Source organism: Agelaius tricolor, unplaced genomic scaffold (genome assembly GCF_023055355.1).
Source record: "Agelaius tricolor isolate 1412-34295 unplaced genomic scaffold, bAgeTri1.0.p SCAF_3, whole genome shotgun sequence".
NCBI classification, from domain to species: Eukaryota; Metazoa; Chordata; class Aves; order Passeriformes; family Icteridae; genus Agelaius; species Agelaius tricolor.
In genome coordinates this window covers 67,921,501-67,940,259 of record NW_027269263.1, presented here as the reverse complement: position 1 = coordinate 67,940,259, position 18,759 = coordinate 67,921,501, and the positions used below count along the sequence as shown (strand labels likewise).

General features: G+C 48.3%; 1 protein-coding gene across 2 annotated transcripts in view; it reads left to right on the top strand.

Moving 5' to 3' along the window:
* Positions 1 to 18,759, top strand: part of PLXNA4 (plexin A4) — a 506,662-nt gene that overhangs the window by 237,030 nt on the left and 250,873 nt on the right. For both annotated transcript variants that reach the window (XM_071424190.1, XM_071424191.1), the window contains exon 4: positions 17,760 to 17,891. In XM_071424190.1, coding sequence (XP_071280291.1) covers positions 17,760 to 17,891 — 132 coding nt within the window. The remainder of the gene's footprint in view (positions 1 to 17,759; positions 17,892 to 18,759) is intronic.

Here is an 18,759-nt window from a genome sequence, read left to right as displayed (position 1 = left end):
CCAGAGCTTTTGTGTCCTGACTGGCACTGGCTGTATTGATGCTGAACTCCTGACCTTGCTTTGTCTCCAGCCACGACCTGATGTCAGAGTGGCTTTGGGTCGGGTTTCAGTGCCCGGGTTACCCTGAGGTCCCAGAGAAAAGTGATCCCTCTGCTTGTGTGAGGGACATGATCCTGCTGTCCCTCCCTGCCCACAGGACAGGGTGGATGGCTGTGGAGACAGGAGATGCTGCCCAGGCTCTTCTTCCATCACCTTCCCATCACCAGAGATGCAGCTGAGCTTGCTGCATGCTCTCCTCCTTGATGGACATGCTCAAAAGAGTGGGAAAATATCCAGTTTGGGAACCCTGGTGCAGTGCTGTGATTGGCTTGGGGAAGCAGTTTTTTCCCAAATTCTGCTGTCCAAATGCACCAGGGGAAGTTTAGGTTAGAAATCAGGAAAAAATTCTTCACTGAAAGAGTGATTGGGCACTGGAATTGTCTGCTCAAGGAGGAGCTGGGGTCACCTGTTGGAACCCTGGGTGCTGAGAATTGGAGATTTCTGTGCTGCCAGGCACTGACCCCCAGGAGAACCCTGCACTGCCCTGAGGCTGTGGAGAAGCTTCCAGAATGGAATGATGGAACTGGGATTGTGGGGGTGCAGTTTGGACAGAAGTGTGTGAGATCACAGGGGGGAAACTCAGAGTTTAAGGGTTTAGAATACAGGAATAGATATAAAGCAAGATGGAGGTTTTGGGGCAGTGCTGGTCCTTCTTCTTCACCTTCTTCTCCATGGGTTTGGGTGGCTTTGTGTCATTGGATAAAAAAGTCCCCATTGCAGGCATGGGTGGTTGTTTATTGGGTTAAAAGTGAAAATAACTCAGGTGCCATTTCTTAATTGGACAATTTATCCTTGAAAGGCCTTGTAGAGAGAGAGACACAGCTCCATTTTTAGTTTATTATTGAAGTGCTGTAGAACTCAGGGTTTGTGAGACTGTGACATAGGTAAGAACTAATAAACATCTGAGTCCCAACAAGCAATACCCTCTCATTTAATGAGATCTACATTTAATCCCAGCCTTAACAAAAAAGAAGCACAGACTCTGCACAGTCAGCATCCCTGAAGGTGTTTAAAAGAGCCTGGATGTGGCACTCAGTGCCATGGTTTAGTGGATGAGGAGGTGTCTGGTCATCGGTTGGACTTGATGATCTCAAAGGTTTTTCCCTACCCAGTTCATTCTGTGATCCTGTGCCTCAGCAGTGGTGTCTGGGCCATGGCAGTGACCACCCCAGCAATGTTTGCACTTTGTCCCCACAGGTTTTCAGGCAGGTCCCTGTTTGTTGGTGTCCCCTGATGTGTCCCAGGGATGAGCAGCTTGCACAGAGGCAGCGAGCTGTGTAGGTAAACAGCAAACCCCAGCAAACCTTCAGAGGATGGGGGAGTTCTGCAGCTCATGGGATGCTGCTTTTAGAGCTCAGACATCTCAGTCTGGCATCAGAAGAGCACCTGGCTGTTTGGCCTCAGACAGGACATTGTTCTGCTACTGACACAAGTTTGGGGAAAGATCTGAGGCACAAAGGGAGCTGCAAACCTTTGAGTTGGCCCTGTTGGTAGGGTAGTGACACTTCTCAGCTCTGCTCTGACTCCCCTGCTGGGCTGTGGTCCCCTGAGCACCACTTGGCTCAGCTGAAGCATCCTTGGAAATGGTCTGTTAGGTCCTTTTTGTGCTCAGCTTTTCCAGACTCTCTACCTCCTGCATTTCCCTACGTTCCTATTTTGCTTCCTGTGAACAAGAGGTTTTGGGCTGAATCAATGCTGCATGATGGTGATGCCTTGAGGAGGCTGAGCTAGAGCAGAGGCTGGGCAGAGTTCCAGAATAAAGCAGGGATTCATTCAAAGGATCTCCTCCATGGATGCACCTTGGGCAGCACAAGAGCCCAGCCAGGGCTGCACCCAAGATGAACCAAAATGGCCCCAAAATGCACCAGCGCTCCCGGGGTCTCTCCCTGGGATCAGTTCTGCTCCATTTGCATCTTGCAGTTCATTGTCCCATTCCAGCTTTAGCCCCTGCAGTCCCACCCTGCTTGTTTTTCTCTCTCCAGCCCACGGGGTTTGTGCTCCTGGGCTGAGATTTGGGTCATTTGTCCTTGGTGCCCAGCTGGAGCAGGAATTGTTTTGTCTCCCTGCTCTGTGCAGAGAGTTCACCATCCCATAATATGGAGCTCAGACCCACACACTAAAGCAGCACAGAATGGGAAAAATATAAAAGCCAAAACCTGAGGCATCAATGTTGTTAAATTCACAAATACCATTCTAACCAATTTATGGGGCAACTTTGCCTCCTCACCAGCCTGATCCAGGGTTTGATTCCCAGCTCACCTGCATGGCTCCCAGGAGTCTCCTGCCTCTGCCTAAGTGGAATAATATGCCAGCACTCCCCTCCTAAATCCCTCTGGCTCTGTTAATTCTCCCCTGAACACGCCTTGTGCCTTGCCCCCTGTGCCATACAGCTCCTCAGGGCAGTTCCCAAATCCTTGGGAGTGCACATGGAGGGCTCTGCTTCCTCCACAGGGTCATCAGCTTCCCTCCCACACACCTGGCTTGGTGCTGGGTGTGCTTGGCTGAGAGGAAATCACTCCCTGCCACCCTCAGCCCCTGCATTCCCACCTTTTGTTTCCCTGTGAACGGGGGCTTCACACTGATGGTCCTGGCTGGGGATTTACTGACATTAAAAATGGGCCTGCCACACTGTTATTTTTAAATTCATTTGAATTAGTTTTGGATAATTCAATCAAGGGGTCTGAATACACTTCTGGTTAATTCTGATTGATGTGCCAGGCACCCCTGTGATTAAGGGTCTGGGGATATGTGCCATTCTTGCACTATTGGAGGTAATAATTAAAATTATACAATGATAGAGTTGTTAAGGTTGGAAAAGACCTCTAAGATCATGGAGTCCAACCTAAGACCATCACTAAATCATGTCCCCAAGGGCCACATCTACATGGCTTTTAAATCTCCCATGGTTTGTGTGGGGTTTGGAATGAGATGATCTTTGAGGTCACTTCCAACCCAAACCAGACTGTGATTCTCTGAATGGAGAGGAGCAACAATTTATCTGGTGTTCCTGGAAGGAAAAAAAAGCATGAGAGACATTTTTGGGTCCAGAGTCTGCTAGGTGTGATAGGACAAGGGGTGATGGTTTTATCCTGAAGGAGAGTTGATTTAGGTGAGATATAAGGGAGTTTTTACAACTGGCTCACGTTGTCACAAATGAGGGAGCAGTGGGAGGTGAGAGGAGCTCTTGGGGACACTAGACCTCAGTGAGACCTTTGCTGAGGTTGGCTGGTGGAAGAGCTGGGGCTTGCTGGGGTCAGTGCTGCTCATTTGGGGCTGGATGGGGAGAAAGGGGGTCTGTGCTGGGGCTGGGCTGCAGAGAGCCCTCCTTGGTCAGGTGTCAGACACAAAATCAGAGGTAGATTGGGAGCATCCTTCAGCCTATGGGAGGTGAATGGAAGAGGCCTCGTCCACTGTTTCAGTGCTGGATCAGTTTTCTGGCTGCTTTCATGAGAGGGGAGAAAGGTCAAATGTGAAGTTTTGTCCCCAGATGGTGCTTCCCTTTTATCTGAGGCAATATTGGAAGATAAGCATTCGCTTTCTCTTTTTCTCTCCTCCTTCTATTTTCTGTGGATAAACATAGATTATGAAGGTTAAAAAAGCTTTGAGGGATGTTCTTTTTATCTGATATTAAGTTCTTAATAGGTCACCTTGGCATTGAGGAGCCCAGGAGCTGAAAGAGTCAGCAATTGAATCACAATAACCTTTGCAGAGCACAGCCCTGTCAGTGGGGCTGGGGCCCAGAGATATGTGGGACCTCATTATCTCAACCTTAGCCCCAGGGGTGTCAGCTGACAAAAGGGGCTGGGGACAGCTTTTCTTCCAGGTTCCCCTTTCCCCTGGCCCTGGAGATAACCTGTCCCCATTTTGCTGACAGGAATTGTTCCCATGACACCCACCCAAACCCAGTGCTCTCAGTGAGGCAGTGAGGAAAGAGCTGTGGGTCCCAGATTTCTCTCTTTTCAGTGATGCACTCACAGCCCATCACTCTGCAATTCTGAAGCCATTTAGCACCAGCATCTGACACAAATATCAGTGCAAGAACAGCCAATCTCACTTGACCGGTGATAGCATCTCTGGGATACGGTTTTTGATTTTTTTTTTTTTTTTTTAAAGAAAGTGCCCAAATCCTCAGCAAAGCAGGAGCTTTGGTCTGCCTCTCTTAAGCTTGAAAGGGAAATTGCAAATGTGTCTCTCTATCTCCAAGATTGAATGTGACAGGCTGTGATTGAGTTCGCTGCCCTCGCTGGTGCCTGGAGCTGCCCAGGGCCCTGCACCACCCGAGGTGTGGAAATGCCCCCCTTGGGATCAGATCCCCTGGGTTATCTATCCCAGGTCCTTTTGGGGGAATGCCTGTGGTCTCCACAGACTCTGCTGGGTGTGATAGGACAAGGGGTGATGGTTTTATCCTGAAGGATGGTTGATTTAGATGAGATATAAGGGAGTTTTTACAACTGGTTCACGTTGTACAGAGAGTTGGTGGATGCGCCTTCCCTGGAATCATTCCAGGCCAGGCTGCACGGGGCTCTGAGCAGCCTTATCCAGTTGGAGATGTCCCTGGCTGTTGAACCAGGTGACCTTTAGAGGTGTCCCTTCCAACCCAAGCATTCCATGATTCTGTTTTTCTCTCATTTCAAGCCAGCGCACACGTGTGCTCATCTCTCCATCACCCCTTGGTGATCACATCCTCAAGCCAGGAGGATGATCCTGGATGATCCAGGTGTTTCTGGGTGCCTCCACACCCCCTGTTTTGCCTGCCTGGGTACCCTTTCACACTGCTGTGCTGATGTATGCCTTGCTGCCTGCATCTCCACAAGAATTCCCGCGTCTCCATGAGAATTCCCGCGTCTCCACTCGTCCCTCCCGTTGCCAAAGGGCAGCTGGCTCCCTCTCAAGTGCCACAGTGTGGTGAGGATCCGTGGGTGTCTCCAAGCTCTCCCTGTCTGGCCACACTCAAAGGACCCTTTGTGGTGCTGCCCTGCACCCCCTTCCCCACGGCTCCCAACCCTCGGGGTCAGCGCGTTCCCGGAGGGATGAGCTCATCCCTGCGGGAGTCTGGTCCCTCAGCCCCATGAACAGACACTTATAAAGGGCTTGCATTCATCATCCAGCCTGTCTTGTGCTGCATCTGTCTTCATTCCATCCCATATTACTCCCTGCCTGGGTTTTTGAGCTGTCCCACAGAAGGGTTTGTGCTCCGGGCCAGCTGCGTTGGGAGCATTGTGTCTGGTCAGTCCTGGTCACACACACTGGGTGAAATTTCTGAGGCAAAACTCTGAGTCTCTCTGGTGTTGCAGCTTGTCTGAATTATTTTTATCTGGGGTTTGAGCCCTGCTGAAGAGCTGACCAGATTTGAGGGAGCATTTTGGTTTCTGCAGCTCTTGAGCTGACACCCGTGCTCTCACATATAAAAAATTAATTTTCATACTTTTTTCATTATTGTTCCCTTAATCCCAATCAGAACCAGTGTGACCCAAAGCAGTCTCTTTATGAAGAACCAGGAGTGATGGCAATAACAGCTATAAATATTTAAAAGTTAGCAAGTTCCCAAAATATTGGCCTTGTGAAAGAAATTCCACCAGTTTGGGAGAAACAGAAGCACCTGAGTGGCACTGTGGTGACCTTTGAGATTATCCACTGGGATCATAAATATGAACATCCAGCAGCAGGACCCTCTCTGTGAGACCTGAACTTTACCTCTGGGAATGTCAAACAGAGAATCCTTATTTTCCATGAAGGACCTGGAGTGGCTCTGCAGAGCACCCATGGCAGGATTTGTGCCTGAGAATGACCCATGGATGAAGAGACAGCTCTGTTTCCAGTGGGACTGAAATCCTGCAGAGCTTGGGAGGCACAGAGCCTGGATGGGCTCCTGTGGGGCAGGAGCAGGGTTGTCCCACCCTTGTCCCTTCCACAGGATGGTGAGTGGTGGCTTATCCTTCCCTGATGGAGTTTCATTCCCCCAAAGCACTCACTCAGCTGGACAGAGCTTGTAAGAGCCTGAGGTCAGAAATGTGGGTGTTAAATCTGGTGGCCGAAGCATTCCAATGGCCTCTTCATTTGGCCAGGCACAACTTGATGCAGAAATTGTCCTTTAGAGATGCCACTGATGCCAGCATGGAGTTTCCTAGGACCCACCTGCAGGTCAACACCTTGAATACCCACCTTCATTTTCCACTGATAGAGGACAGAACACAGTTTTTCAGGCTTAAATAACTTTAATTTCAGGTTGCAGGGTTGGGGTAAGTGGAGAACAAATGTCCAGGTGATTCCTTGAGAAGGCTGAGATAGAACGGAGGCTGGGCAGAGTCCCAGAATAAAGCAGGGATTCATTCCAAGGATCTCCTCCATGGATGCACCTTGGGCAGCACCAGAGCCCAGCCAGGGCTGCACCCAAGATGAACCAAAATGGCCCCAAAATGCACCAGCGCTCCCGGGGTCTCTGCCTGGGATCAGTTCTGCTCCATTTGCATCTTGCAGTTCATTGTCCCATCCCAGCTTTAGCCCCTGCAGTCCCACCCTGCTTGTTTTTCTCTCTCCAGCCCACGGGGTTTGTGCTCCTGGGCTGAGATTTGGGTCATTTGTTGTGGTATTTTCTGAGTCCCCAGGATGAAGGAGGAAATGATGAATCTCACTCCATGTTCTCAGAAGGCTAATTTACTATTTTATGTTATTATATTATATTAAAGACTGCTATACTAAACTATACTAAAGAATACAGAAAGGTTACAGACAGAAGGCTAAAAGATAATAATGAGAATTTGTGACTCTCTCCAGAGTCCCAACACAGCTTGGCACTGATTGGCCAATGAGTCAAAACAACTCACATGAAACCAATGAAAAATCACCTGTTGAATAAACAATCTCCAACCACATTCCAAAGCAGCAAAACACAGGAGAATCAAGTCAGATAATATTGTTTTCGCTTTTCTCTGAGGCTTCTCAGCTTCCCAGGAGAAGAATCCTGGGCAAAGGGATTTTTCAGAAAATATGACAGTGACATTTTGTCCTTGGTGCCCAGCTGGAGCAGGAATTGTTTTGTCTCCCTGCTCTGTGCACAGAGCTCACCATCCCATAATATGAAGCTCAGACCCACACACTAAAGCAGCTCAGAATGTGAAAAATAGAAAAGCTAAAACTTCAGGCATCATAGAACAGAATCTGAAAAATATAAAAGCTAAACCTGAGGCAGCACAGGGTCTGTGGGAGCAAGTGCACTCCAAATGCCTGGGTCTAGGGTGGCCACTGGCAGCAGGAGCTGAGGAGGAGGAGGAACAGCAGGTTTGGAGCCCTTGCACTGATCCCAGCCCTTGGTGGGGACTGGACTGCAGAGGCCTCACTCAGCCTGGTGCCATAGGTGAGTGCCAGCAGCCCTGTAATGGATTGCCTGGCAGGGCTGGGAGCTGAACACGGATGCTTGGCAGGCCATTACCTTGAAAAATGAGCTGTGCCGAGCTTGCCTTGTGTTGTTACAAACTAATGATTTGCATTGATTAGCACATGGCTCATGAGTGTCTAATTTATCAATCAGGGAGCACCGGGGGAGCGCGTGTAAACCATGCTCTCAAAAATGATGTCATCTGTCAAGGGGCTCCTGCATGTGAGAGCTGCACATACCTGACAGCTCTCCCTGCTGAGGGACAGGGACCTGCTCATGTCCTTCCCTTTCCCTCTGCTGTTTCACGTTGGGGTGAGCCCTGCAGTTCAGGTACAATTCAAGCTGTAATTGTTAATTTTTATGGTGCTGGGAGCAGCAGTCAGAAACCCACTGTGTTAGGTGATGTCCAAGCCCAGAATGAAGGGCTTGAAGAGAAAGTCATTCTTTGTGGGGGAATAGAATATAAGAAAATAAAGATGGTGTAGAAAGTAATCTTACCCCTAAGGAGTTGCAGCTGGACCAATTAGCAAAGATTAGGAACAGGCCTGGCTTTAACAGCTGTAAGCAATGAGAAGAAGAGTGCTATAAAAGAGTGGGGTGGCTGGTTGAGAAGGGAACTGGAGTTATTGGAAACACCAAGAAGGTGTGAAACTTTTGTGATATGGAACCCCTGCAATAAGATGCCAACAGATCAAGGGCATCTTCAGTCAGTTCTGGGATCACATGAGGCATCTGCCAGAGGGCTCTGGACAGGCTGGATCCATGGGCTGAGGCACAGCAGGACCCTGTGCTGGGCTGTGCCCTTCAGTGACCATCACATCCAGTGCCACAGGCTCCATCCCACAGCTGGACTTTGGATGGGAAAAGCAGCTTATTGTGGGGGGATAGAATGTAAGAAAATAAAGATTGTGTGGAAAGTAATCTTACCCCTAAGAAGCTGCAGCTGGGCCAATTATCAAAGATTAGGAACAGGCCTGACTTTAACAGGCCACAGCTGTACCAAATGAGAAGAAGAGTGCTATAAAAGAGTGGGGTGGTGTTGAGAAGGGAACTGGAGTTAGTTGGGTGCTTTGTGAAGGAGAGAGTCAGTGCTCTGAGGAGTTGCCCACAAGGAACACCGAGAAGGTATGGAACCCCTGCAATAAGATGACAGTAATTCTTTCACTTTGTCTAATTTAATTCGTAACTCCATTGCAGCCAGGGGTATGTCTTGCAGTAAATGTTAGGGGGGTCCACAGTGGGATGGGACAGCAGTCCTGTGCTGTGGACTGGGAGCAGCAGTCAGAAAACCACTGTGTTAGGTGATGTCCAAGCCCAGAATGAAGGGCTTGATGAGGAAGTTGAAAAAAAGGGATCTCTGTCAGCTGGGAGTTTGTCTTTGGGCTTGAAGAACCCTCTGGCCCAAAGCAGGTGACTTTAAGATGACAAAGGGTTGATTTAGGTTGGATATTAAGGAGAAGTTCTTCCCTGTGAGGGTGGGCAGGCCCTGGCACAGGGTGCCCAGAGAAGCTGTGGCTGCCCCTGGATCCCTGGAAGTGCCCAAGGCTGGGCTGGATGGGGCTTGGAGCAGCCTGGGATAGTCAGAGATGTCCTTGCCTATAGGAGGGGGTGGAATGAGCTGAGCTTTTAAGATCCTTTCCAACCCAAACCAGTCTATGATTCTATGATCCCAGTGAATCCCACTGTGCTGGATGTGTGTAGGACAGTGACCCGCCATGGAACCACAACACCCAGGAGCTCTGTGATGCACAGTGACCCACATGTCTCCAGAAAACCAAGCAGATGCCCACCAGCATCTTCTCCCACGTTTCTTTGGCCCTCCTGAAGCAGGAGCCCTCTCTGCTATGCTGGCTCTGCAGGGCTGATCTCCTCCTATCCAGCAGCCAGGCACAGCTGTGTTTGACCCAATTTTCCAGGATTACACCAGAGGTCAGTGGATGACTCCAGTGCAGGGATTAAACCCTGTGGCCCTGCCCAGTGAAGGCCCTGTGCCCCCTGGCCTGGGGTGGGGATTACACTGCAGTGCCTGCAGATGATCAGGATTAGCCAGCAGTTATTCTAGGAACGCTGTCTTCTTCAAAACCCTCTATTGCTGCTGGGAGAAAAGGCCCTGGGGGAAGGCTGAGGAAGAACCATTCTCCCTGGCTGCTGCTATGCTGTAGGTGCAGCAAACAAGCCTTGTTTGCTGACAACAAGATTTGTTCTGTGAGATTGGATTCGATGATCTTGGAGGTCTTTTCCAACCTTAGTGATTCTGTCACATGAGACCTTTTGGACAAAGGAAATACAAACCAGGAACCTCATGGAATTGCAAAGGCCAACCTGCTTTGCTGTCCCTTCTGTTTTGTGGGGTGCACTCAGGGGCACCTACATTTTGGGAGGGTGACTTTTACTGGGTGATAGAGACAGGACAAAGAGGAATTCTTTTAAAGTAAAAGAGGAGAGATTTAGATTAGATATTAGGAGGAAATTCCTGACTGTGAGGGTGGGCAGGCCCTGGCACAGGTTGCCCAGAGAAGCTGTGGCTGCTCCTGGATCCCTGGAAGTGCCCAAGGCCAGGTTGGGATGGGGCTTGGAGCAACCTGGGACAGTGGAAGGTGTCCCTGCTTATGGCAGGGGGGAAACTGGATTGTCTTTAAGGTAACTTCCCACCCAAACCATTCCATGACTCTCCTGTCCAGATCAGCTCTCCCCTCTGCTCGGAGTGGCTCCTGTCATGACAGGAGTTTGGGTTCTGGACAGCACTGAGAGCAGGAGCTTCAAGAACACTGTAAACACCTCCACATGGCTGGGGGTGCTCTGAGATCCGTGTTTGGATGGGATGGCAAGGTCCAGGCACAGAGCATTTTAAAACATGTGTACAGGAGAAGAGAGAGAGCTGCTGGCTGAGGCAGGAGTTAAGGGTGTACCTCATGCCTTGCTTTTTCAATTAGTGTTTCTAAAAGCTTTTAGGATCAGTGGATAGACAGGGCTATTGAAATGCCATGTTTTATTAGGAATTGATCTCCTGTTAATAGGCTTTAGGCAAATTAGAACAGATTATTTTACTGGAAAAAGGAGGGAAATGGGCAGAACATGGAGTGTCACCAGCCCCTTCCCTGTCTTTGCTGAGATCAATAGAGCTCCATAATGAGACCCAAATCAATGAAAAAGCAGGAATAGGTGATCATCAGAGGGGCCTGACATGAGCTCGTACACTTCATGCTGTGTCCTTTCTCCCTCTCCATACCAGGAACAGCAGCCAGCAGTCCTGGCATCCTCTGGGGAACATTAGGTTCATAAAACAGGGAGGAACTGCTATTGGAAAAGCAATGAAGTATTAGTGGCCCCTGTGCAGTCATAAGGCTCTGGCTGGGCCCTTCTCAGAGCAGCCTGGATTGATGTGCTGGGCTCCAGGGCTGCTTGGATCCCCTGGAAATGCTGTTTGCAGATCCTTAATCCAATAGTGAGAAATGATGATGGTGATTTCAGTGAGATGCCCTGCAAGAAGGAGAGGCAGGGACAGCAAAGGAAGGATGCCTCAGAGGATGGGGAGGACAAAACAGAGGATGGGGAGGACAGGGATGTCCAAAACATTTTCCCTACTTTCTGAGGCAGTACCACAGTTACTGTCGCTCCCTCTCACCCTGGCAGAGGTGGCAGGGCCTGATTCCACGACCTGAAGGATTTTCCCTTTGAAATCCACCCTTGCAGCCCATTTAACCCCTTCCCTGGGGAACTGGGGCAATTTCATGGCCAAAATAAGGCACCAGCATGACTTGAGTGAGAGCGGCTGGAAGCGCCGGGGCAGGAGGTGATGAATTCCCTGGAACTCCATCAGCCCAGGGGCTGCTGACACTGCACAAAAGCAGAGTGGTGGGGAGGGATGGCTTGGCCGAGCTTGCCATGGTTCACCAAGCTCCTCTTCTGCTTAGTTATTCGTTTAATTATTTGTAATGACTCTCATCCACCCAGCGTCTGCTCCTGCTGCCCGCCTGGCCAGTCGCCGTGATCTGCTCCCCACCATGCTCCCAGCAGCCCTGGATGGTTTTAAAGTGCTTTATGCAGAGATATTAATTGAAGGGGACCTTATTTTAACTCTGGTGGGCCAGGAGTGATGGTTTTAGAGGAGCAGGAAACAGCTGAGCCCAGTTGGCACAGTGGAAATGATCCTTTTTTTTTATTTTGCTGCCAGAGACCAGTCCAAGCTGCTTGGACAAATAAAATAGAAGTGAGGTTGTAGCTGGAGATTGGGTTAGGAGTGTGTTTCTGAAGTGAGTCTGAAGATAATTTTGAAAGGACACATTACACTAGATCAGGCTCCAAGTCCCATCCAACCTGGCCTTGAACACTTCCTAGGATGGGACATCAAAAACCTCTCAGAGCAGCCTGTGCCAGTGCCTTTTTCTTGAATAAACCAAAACTGGACCATGTTAACGTGCTCCAAACACTGATTCATTCTATGGGACAGGCTTTGATGGGCCTGGAGTAAAGCTCCTGAAGTACATCTGTGTGGATGGATTTTAGCAGGAAATGTCACTTTTTAGGAAAGAATAGAGGTGCTAAAAGAGGTGTGTGGCCGTCTCTGGAAGGAAGGTGTTTCTGTTGCTCTGCTGAGTTTAAAGATATTTTCTTTTTTGCCACAATCGTGATTTGTCTTCCAGCAAAGGCACCAAGTGCTTGCTACCACCAATTCCTTTTGTTCCCCAATCCTGCTGCTCTTTCCTTGACAATTTTGAGTCCATCCCCATGATTTGGAGAGGGTTACTGTGTCCCACTCTTTGATAACTACGTGATACCAACCTCTATGTCCCTCTTAGAAGTGTGATTGAGGCATCTGCCACCAACTTGCTGGGGAAACTGTCCTCGAGCATCAGCCTCCCGTGGATCCCTCAGCAGCTGGGGAGGCCCAGATAAGGCTGAAAACCACCAGCCAAGTGATGGAAGGTATCTTTTACCCTCTTTCATCTACCAGACCCGTGGGCTGCTTGCCAGGGATGCCTGTGGGTGTAGCCATGGCCAGGGTGGGAGCTCAGAGAAGGCCGGAGCCTGTGTCTTTAAAGATTAATGGTGTTGTTTGCTCATTAAGGAGATCGTTTTGAAGCCAGAACATTCGAGTGCAAGCATCTGTTTGCTACTGGGAGAGGATATTTATTGTCTGATACTTCAATGGATGTAAATAAACAGCCAGCCCTAGATAATGTTCAGACAAACAAACAAACAGCTGCCAGAATGGGTCCCTTGGTAGTTGACCTTCGGGAAGCATCACGCTGATGTTTTAATAGCAGCCAAGCCCAGGGAGTGAAGCCTTCCAGGAAGAAGAAGGATTAATGTGCAGCCTGAGAGTGCTGGGCCCTGGGAGCTCCCACATGTCCTGGGTTAAAGGAGGACAAGGGAGCTGAGCTGAGTGTGCCCCGTGTTCACAGGGGTCTCAGGATGAGGGAAGAGATGAGGATCTGACTCCATGTTTCAGAAGGCTGATTTAATTATTTTATGATATATATTACATTAAAACTATACTAAAAGAGTAGAAGAAAGGATTTCATCAGAAGGCTGGCTAAGAATAGAAAAAGAAAGAATGATAACAAAAACTTCTGTCTTGGACAGAGAGTCCGAGCCAGCTGGACTGTGATTGGCCATTAATTAAAAACAGCGAACATGGGCCAGTCACAGATGCACCTGTTGCATTCCACAGCAGCAGATAACCATTGTTTACATTTTGTTCCTGAGATCTCTCAGCTTCTCAGTAGGAAAAATCCTAAGGAAAGGATTTTTCATAAATGACAGCTGAGCATCTGGGGCTCTGAGGGGTGGGCATGTCCAGGACAGACATTCAGGGAGGGGGAGCAGGTGGATGATCCCATTGTGGGGTAGATGGGGGTGTTTGTGGACTGTGGGTTGTGGTGGACTGGGCATTTTGAGACTCACATGTAGTCCTGGAGCCCCCTGTGTCACTCATCCCCCTCCCAAGGAGCTCATGGTTCACAGGCAGCTCCCAGAAGCGACCCCAACTGCACTGTTAGCCAGGTTCTCATCTCCTACAGCCCCCAAAAACATCTTGAATATGGGAATGCCCATCATTCAGTCAGAAGAAACCTCCATCCATGCCAGCACCCCAGCTCCAAGTGGGGCTTGGGGCTGATGCCAGCAGAGAAGAGCAGGAGCAGAGGGAAGGGGGGTACGTTCTTCAAATTCCCTGCAGCTGGAAACTTGTGTTTCCAAGCAGAGATTGTTTCTGTGTCCCTGACTTTGTGGTGATCACCTGCAGGGTTTGATGAGAATCTTCCCATTTTTCCTTCACAGACTCTTCTCTGATTTTTTTCACCAGCCCAAATGCCCTGGTTCTAGCAGGAGCCTTGGAGCCAGGAATAAATCTCAAAGAGAAAATCCAGTTGTGTTGTCTGATTCTCAGGACTGTGCAGAATGTGTAGAGAAGGTGGAGATCCTCAAGGCTCTGTGCCTGGGGTCCAACATAAGAGAGTGTTTAAGACAGGTAAAGGCATGGCTGGAGTTAGGGGCTACACTTATGGCTGCAGTCTCCCATAATCACCTCACTGCTGGCACAGGGCTTGCACAGGCTGTGCAGTGTGGGTTGGTGTCTGCCAGATTTTCTGGCCTTTTTCTGAATTTTCCTTTTTATTAGCCACCAGATTTAGTAGAGAGAGGGGTTTCTGCATGTAGAGCTGTTGGGCTGTGGGAGTGTGACACGTGTGTGTGTTTGCACATGTACAGCACAACAAGCCCTGTCCTTCTTTCCCTCCCTCCCCCTCTGCAAAATAATGAATTTTCAGGCTATTAGGCCAGCAATAGCTGTTAAATCACTTCCAAGTAGCTCTGCATTCCTGGTGTGAAGCCTCTGCAATCTTTTACCTGCACCAAATGCACAGGGGAGATCCCTGGGGGCTGTGCCTCCTGTCTCCATGGTTTGTTAACTCCTCTCCAGCCTGCCTCTTCCATCTCCGTGCTCTTTCCCCTCTAATGGGGCCTGGCAAAGGCTGAGGACAGTGACTGAGCCCTGGGGTGATAATTGGCTGCTTACATATCTGGCAGCCTGCAGATCTGACCACGGTGGTGCTGGAAAATCAAGGTCAAAGTGGAGATGTGAGGTTTGTTTAGCACAGGGATCAGCAGAGAGCGAGGATGCTGTGACAGGAATGAGAAGCCACCAGGGACTGAGGGGAGGCTGAGTGGAGACAGCAGAAAAAGCTCCCTGAATGCTCCTTGAGAGGGAGAACTTGGAGCTGGAAAGCCTCAGAGGGAAAGAGGAAAGGCTCCTGCTTTGGGGGTATTTGGTGTGTTGGAGCAGAGCCCCAACAGGGAGCCTCCTGTGCTCCTCAGCCTGCAGCTCCTCCTGCCTCCTTCCTTTCCCCTGCCTGTCCCAAGGGGAATGACTCAGCCCAAGCCTCTTGGCATCTTTGCCCTTGGCCTCATGGGTGATTTACATCAGGGTCCATTTTCAAGAGGGAAGAACTCAGAGGAGCTGAATTTCCCTGTGAGGGACCACAGAAATGAGCAAGCCCCTGCTTCCAGGCAGCCAAAGCTGGTGGGAGTCAGGGATGTTTAGAGCTGGGCTTCAGATCCTGAATTCTTGTGTTTCAGGGATGTTCAGGCTTCAGACACCAAATTCTTTGTGTTTCAGGGATGTTCAGTGCTGGGATTTAGACCCTGATTCTTCGTTTCAGTGATATTCAGTGCTGGGAATCAGACCCTGAATTATTTGTGCTTCAGGGATGTTTAGAGCTGGGATTCAGAACCCAAATTCTTGGTGTTTCAGGGATGTTCAGTGCTGGGCTTTAGGCTCTGAATTCTTTGTGTTTCATGGATGTTCAGCGCTGGGCTTTACACCCTGAATTCTTTGTGTTTCAGGGATGTTCAGTGCTGGGCTTCAGACCCCAAATTCTTTGTGTGTCTGTGATATTCAGTGCTGGGCTTTAGGCCCTGAATTCTTCATGTTTCAGGGAAGTTCAGTGCTGGGATTCAGTCCCTGACCCCTTGGTGCATCAGGGCTGCTCAGTGCTGGACTTTATGCCCTGACCTCTGTGTGTGCTGATGCTGGATGTGTGCTGCTCTCATCAGCAGCTCCATCAAGATGACAAATTAACTGCAAATCCTCCCCTGTCACTGGAGTAGCCCAGCAGCCAAGGCCAGCACGTGCTCCCACTTCTGCGGAGTCTGATGGATAACATGCAGGATCTGAGCATCCCTGAGCACCCTCCACACCCTTTGCTGGCACAGAGAGCCCCTTTAAATCCTATCTGCTTCATTTTCTTTATCTTTCCTGGGGAAATAATATTCCTTTGTTGTCCCACAGCAGGTGAGTAGATCAAGGAAGGACAAAGATAACAATCTGTATATCACTGCTGTCCTTTACTCATACAGGCTTTCCAGACCCTTTATCGTTCCCTTCTTTTTGACTTTCCAATACAGAAGATGATTCAGGCTCAGTTTCTTGGCTGAGAGGTTGATACAGAAGGAACAAGCTCAAGGACTGTGCCAGGGAATAGTGGGAACAGGTCTTGACACCATAAGTTCTCCACAGCTTGTTATTTCCCTTGGATGGGAAGGGTGCTTTTTGCTCAGCTATCCAGCTGCAGGCTGGGAATCTTTGGTCAGGAAGGAATGGAGATGATAATGTGGGGCAGGATGAAGATCTCCTATAACTTTGTTTCCTTTAGGGAAAGGTACTGTGATGTTTGTGTTGCTGCAGGATAGAACATTTTCAGAAAGTGAAAGGCAACACATGGGAAACAGAGGGACATAAGGAACGTGGAAACGTGAAACGTGTTTCATGAAACGTGGAAACATGAAACTCTGAAACATGACTGTGGGGTTTGCTGCTGCACAGAGCCTCACAAGGTTCAGGAGAACTCCTGAGAACAGCTGTTTTATCATGACTTGTTCTATATTGAAAGGGATTACAAACCTTCAGCTGCTTTTGAGCCCAAACTCCAGAAATTGTTTTTAAGCAGGCAAAGAAAAGTCTGTAATTTTCTGCATTTTCTTCTGCATCACTGGATCACTGTCAGGGACAGACTGGGACTGTTTGTCTGGTTCCTCCTCATAATCCCAGTTATTGATGTCCCTAAGTGACACCCTGTTATGAGAGGTGTCTGGAATCATAAGGTGCCACGTTGGTGCAGGACTGATTTCAATACCTGATATATGCAATCAGCAAGAGAAATAGTCTGTGTTGCACTGAACACTCTGCAATAATAAATTGCCCCGTGGAACATTAGCAATAAGAGCAATAATATTATCTGAGTGGCATTCCAGTGAGTCACTCCTGCAGATTTGTGTGGTTTTTTATCTCCTGCTCACCACCACCGCAGATCCTTCCCTCATTGCCATCATTTTGAGCATGGTGGATTTGTCCAGGCGCTGACAGGAGCACAGTGACAGTGCCAGATAAAAGCCAGCATGCTCTGCATTGTTCTCACAGTGCTCTTGTGTTGATGGGAGCAGCAGAAGTGATGAAATCTGCTTCTTCCTCTTGGTGGGGAGGCTGGGAAAAGTTCACTTCTTGTTGACAGTGGTTGTTGTCTGAAAGACCTGGGGCAGAATACATTTGTCCAGTAATTATTTTGTATATATATTATCTATCTATTATATCTACATATCTATATATCTGTATATATATAGACATGCATATATATGTCTATATACATATATTTATAATAATATATAATATACATGCATATAATATACATAATGTATATATAATCTATATAATATATACATAATATAATATGTAATATATATTATATAATTATAACATGTATTATATAATTATAATATATATTATATTATAATTTATATATAAAATAAATCTATTAAATATATAAAATATAAATACTATAACTGGAAGTAAATCTATAAATATAAATAAATATACAAATAGAAATATAGATAGAAATATAAATGTATATATAAATGTATATATATAAAAATGTATATATATAAATTTATATATATATGTATATATATATGTATATGTGTATATATATATAATTTTGTGTATGTATTAAAAGTAGATGTATATTTCTGTGAGGGTGGTGAGAGAGAAGGCTTCCCAGAGCAGCTGTGGCTGCCCCTGGATCCCTGGCAGTGTCCAAGGCCAGGCTGGACAGGGCTTGGAGCAGCCTGGGATGGTGGAAGCTGTCCCTGCCCGTGGCAGGAGGTTTGGAATGAGATGGTCTTTAAGGTTCATTTCAACACCAATCACTCTGTGGTTCTGTAATTATTTGTTTTCAGTGGAAAGAGGGAGCAATGCTCACGCTGTGCCTGTGTTCTTGTTGTTGCTGCACAGATCCGTGTGGATGGCACCAGCAAGAACACGCTGGAGTACGAGATCGTGCAGGTGGTGGACACTGGCCCCATCCTCCGGGACATGGCCTTCTCCATGGACCACGAGCATCTCTACATCATGTCTGAGAAGCAGGTAAGGAACTCCAGCAGCACCTGCTGCTTTATAAACCTTTACAAACCTTTCAGCTCCATCCTGCTGTGGACATCAGGCTGCTCATTAATTCTGCCAGTGACCACACTTCCCACAAGGATGGGCTCTGTTGTCAGTCTCAGGGTTTTTATGCTCATAACCCCATGGTATTTATATACTTTTGCAATACTGAGGGGCCAGGGGCACAGAACTCAAGGGGAAGGAACCACCCCAGAATTGTTTTGTCCTGCTGGCTGCTGGAAAAGGAGTTGTTGCTGCATTGTTCTCCATCCCCACCCAAACTGTGGCTGCATCTGCCACAGACACAGGAAGGTGTAGCACTAAATAACTGCCTCTAACTGGAGTTTTTGGAGAGGCTGCAGCCTCTTTGGGACACTGGGCAAGAGTGCAGGATGCTGCCAGCCAGGATGCAGACCCAGTTTAGTGTGGTGTTCCTGTTGTGTTGTCAGCATTGTGATCGAAAATGCTGGCAGCCAGATCCCAGGGAAGGAATAACCTGGGCATTCAGCATGGAACCCTGGCTGATTTCAGTGGAATTCATGGCCTTGGGAAGTTTGCTGCTTGGGCTGGGGGTGGGAGGAGGAGATACTTTTACATGAAGAACGCACTGTTTATACTGAGTCCTGTGGGTGTGCAGGATTACTTGAGCTATCATACCTGGCTGATTCACAGATGCTCGTGAGGAGCTCTAAATCCACAAAAAGAATGGGAGCAATGAGAGATTGTGGTGGGTGATGGTAGTTGCCCTGGAGTGGAGGCCAGCAGTCTGAGGGGGACATGTTCACCCATACATGTTCAGTGATTTATTAAATAAGTATTACTGGTTATATTTTTAATCTACAAGGGTCAT